Source organism: Eimeria tenella, genomic scaffold (assembly GCF_000499545.2).
Source record: "Eimeria tenella Houghton genomic scaffold, Eth_scaff3510, whole genome shotgun sequence".
In the NCBI taxonomy this organism is placed as follows: domain Eukaryota; phylum Apicomplexa; class Conoidasida; order Eucoccidiorida; family Eimeriidae; genus Eimeria; species Eimeria tenella.
The window spans coordinates 1-3,494 of NW_013544469.1; the positions used below are offsets into that span (position 1 = coordinate 1).

General features: G+C 56.7%; 1 protein-coding gene across 1 annotated transcript; it reads right to left on the reverse strand.

The window, feature by feature from the left end:
- Positions 1 to 191: 191 nt before the first annotated feature.
- Positions 192 to 1,546, reverse strand: ETH_00037580 (DNA topoisomerase, related; the record flags this gene model as incomplete). The annotated part of the gene is made up of 4 exons (XM_013379544.1): positions 192 to 287; positions 491 to 519; positions 683 to 734; positions 1,123 to 1,546. Coding segments are annotated over 4 exons (601 nt in total), but the record flags the coding sequence as incomplete, so codon positions are not given.
- Between the last annotated feature and the right edge of the window lie 1,948 nt (positions 1,547 to 3,494).

A 3,494-nucleotide genomic window follows, 5' to 3' on the forward strand; every position in this document is an offset into this window, starting at 1 on the left:
ACTAGCTAGCTAGGTACGCAGCCAGCTAGCCATTTGTGCGGCTAGTTAGCGACTCACATAGCTAGCCAGCTAGCTGTATGGTTGGCTAGCTGGCTGCTGAGCCAGCTAGCCAAGTATATTGCTAGCGAGTTAGCTACACGGCCTTTATTTTTGTCGGCCCCTGTTTCCTGGTGTTGCTGTGTGCGTCTCCGTTAGCAGCAGCTCTTGCTGCTGCTGCTTGTGCTGCTGCTGCTCCTGCTCACCCAGTCATTGAATGCAGGCGGGAACTCCGTTTGGTAGATATGCCCCTTTGCGGCAGCAGCAGAAACGCACAAGCAGAGGAACGCAGCAAACGAATGGGCTGCTGCTGCTGCTGCTGCTTCTGCTGCTCCGAGTTCTGCTGCTGCTCATTCCGCTGCAAAGAAGTGCTGCAACTGCTGTGGCGACCAGAGTGCGCACCAGCAACAGCAGCGGCAGCAGCAACTCCGGCAGCAGCAGCTTCTGTGCCTACCGCTGTGGAAGTAACCTTGAAAAAAGCCGCTGCAGCAACGCATGCAGCAGGCAGCAACAGCAACAGCACAGCTAGATTAATCCTAAGACAGCTGCAGCGCGCTAGCGGACGGCCATGAGCAGCAGCAGCAACAGCAGTAGCAGCAACAAAATAGCAGCGGCAGCAGCAGAACCAGCAGCAGTTGTGCCTCACGCTGCCCCAGAAATTCTCCTCGAAACTCCCAGACGCTTGTCACTGGCGATATCTGCAGCAAACGCGCAAGATAGCTGTTTTGCTGCTGCTGCTGCTGCTGCTTCTGCTGCTGCCATTGCTGCTGTTGATGAGGCATCATAGCAGCATGGTCACGGAGGTGTCATCGGCACCAGCAGCAGCTGCTGCAGCAGCAGCTGCAGCAGCAGCCGCAGCAGCCCTAGCAAATGCAAAAGCAATAGATCCACCCACAGGAACAGCGGCGGCAGTAACAGCAGCAGCAGTAACAGCAGCAACAGGCGCACTGGCAGCAACAACAGCTGCCACGGTAGCAGTAGAAGCAGCAACAGCAGCAGCAGCAACTGGGACCAGCAGGGGCACAAGTGGGAGCAGCAGCAACAGCAGCAGCAGCAGCATGAGCAGCAGCAACAGCAGCTGCGCACTCCTCTTCTTTTGCTGCAGTTCTTCTTGGAGAGAATGTCCGCTAGGGTCTCGGCAATGGAAGGCTTTTCAGCCACCATCAGCACCGAGACTTCGCCCCGCTTGCTAGCCATCTTGCTGCTGCTGCTGCTGCCGTTACTGCTGCTGCTGCATCTGCTGCTACTCCCGCGTCGTTGCTGCTGCCTGGCCGGAAGAAGCAGTGCCAGTTGCCACAGCGGCGCAGCAAATCTAAGGAGGAGCGTGCTTGCTCCCTGTTTTGTTGCTGCTGCTGCTGTTGTAGATGCTGCTGCTGTGTCTGCTGCTGCTGCAGGCGTGGCTGGTGCTGCTCCTGCTGTGTTTGCTGCTGCTGCTGCTGCTGCTGGGCCCTGGAGCGAGCCGACGGTCGATGAGGATTGCGGCCAGCTGCGCTTCAGTCTGCAGCGACCGCTGCAGCAGATCTAACAAAAGTGAAAACAAATTAAATTCCAATTTTATTTCACGCTTAACTGGGAGGCAGCAGCAGCCGGGCCCCGAAGAGGGGCCCCGCCGGGGGCCCCAGCACGTGGGGGCCCCTTCTGGCTGCAGGCCTAGAGCAGCAAATGAGGCTGTTGGGGCCTACTTTTGTGCCTTTTTGGCCTCAATTCCAGATTTATTTACTGCAGTCTATTAAATCTAATTAATTTAATTAATTTGAGGCCTTTAATGCTCAACAATGCGCAAAATAGTCCACGAGCGGGGGCCCCCAGCAGCGCAGCAAAGGCCTCAGCAACGCTACAGCAGCAGCAACGCTGCAGCAGCTGCTGCAAAGCGGCGCAAGCTCTTAAATTAGAGCAACACAAGAATAGGCTGAAGCCCCGAAGTCCCTGGGCAGCGACTGTCTGCGGGGAAGAGCCTAAAGTAATTTTAAAAAGAATAAAAATGAAAATAAAAAGGGGCAGTGGGCCGGGAGAGCTCGAGTTGAAATTAGGCGTCTGCCCCTTGCTGGCCGGGTGTACATACAGCTGACGCCCAATGCAGCAGCAAACACCAGTGACCCCGCAGCTCTTTGATGGGGGCCCACCTGGGCCTACAGATGTGTCCGGAGGCCCCAGCAAAGTAGCAGCAGCAGCAGCAGCAGCAGCAGTTGCAGCAGCAGTATTGGGCGCACGGCCTTGTGCGGACTTGCAGGTGTATTCCTGTGAGCACCAATTATTAGAGGGAAATGTTTGGTTTTGAAATAAATAAGAACCAAAATATTTGGTTTTGAAATAAATAAGAACCAGAAAATGCCTGAAAATAACAGAGTTCGAAATAAATGGGAATCAGATAAAGTCTGCAGCAGCTCTGGCACTAGAGCTGGTGCGAGGCAAATCCTTCGGGGGCAAGGGCATGGGGTGTACGTACACCCGAGCGTCCACACTCAATAAACAACAAGTCCAAATAGAACACATTGATTGTAACTTCGGAATCTATATATATATATATATAAATATATTTTTATATATACAGATAAATGTGTATATATATATATGCTGGGGCCCCCATTTTGGCCCCAAGACCTCACTGTGGTGCCCCAGCCAGCCTCTCCTTGCAAATGCCCTAGGGCCCCAAAGGCAGCAAATCCAAACTGCCCAGCAGCAGGCCTCTCGCGGCTGGCTAGCTACCTGACGCCCCAACGCCGCCCGCGCCCTGCAGCTAGCTAGCTAGCTAGCTCGCTAGCTGGCTAGCTAGCTAGCTGGCTAGCTAGCTAGCTAGCTATCTGGTTGTCTTCCGGCAGGCGTCGTTGACTCTGCTCTTTCTCTAGCTAGCCGCGCCCAGCTCCCCGCGCCTGGCTAGCTGCCAGTTCGACAGCACCTCGCTCCCAGCTAGCCACCATGTAGCTGCAATATCGCTGTCAGCTAGCCGCACCTGGCTAGCGGCCAGCTAGCTGTCGCCTCGCCCCAAGCTTGCTGTTGGCTAGCAGCCACCTTGCCAGCTAGCTGCCAGCTAGCCGCCCTCTCCCAGCCAGCTAGCTGCCGTCTCCCGGCCAGCTAGCTGCCAGCTAGCTGTCAGCTAGCTGTTCCTTCCCAGCGTCTAGCTTGGACTTTGCTGCAACATCTGGGGGCTGCTGCAGGCAGGCGGGCCTGAGGGTTTCTGGAGAGAGTTGAAAGTCTGCAGCAAGGCTGGAGTCGATGAGGACCCAGTCTTTGGGGTGTCTGAACACCTCGAGGCTTTGGGCCTCGTGGCTCCCGGGCGGGGGCCACTCCCCGGGGGCCCCCTCCCCGGGGGGCCCCCCGGGGGGCCCCCCCGGGTTCTCCCAGCGGGCCAGGAGGGGCAGGGAGGCCAGAATGCTGTCAGTTCTGCTGCCGGGCAGAGAGAAGCCGAAGCGGGTGCCCCTGTCGCAGAGCAAGTTGAATTCAACGTAGCGCCCGCGGCG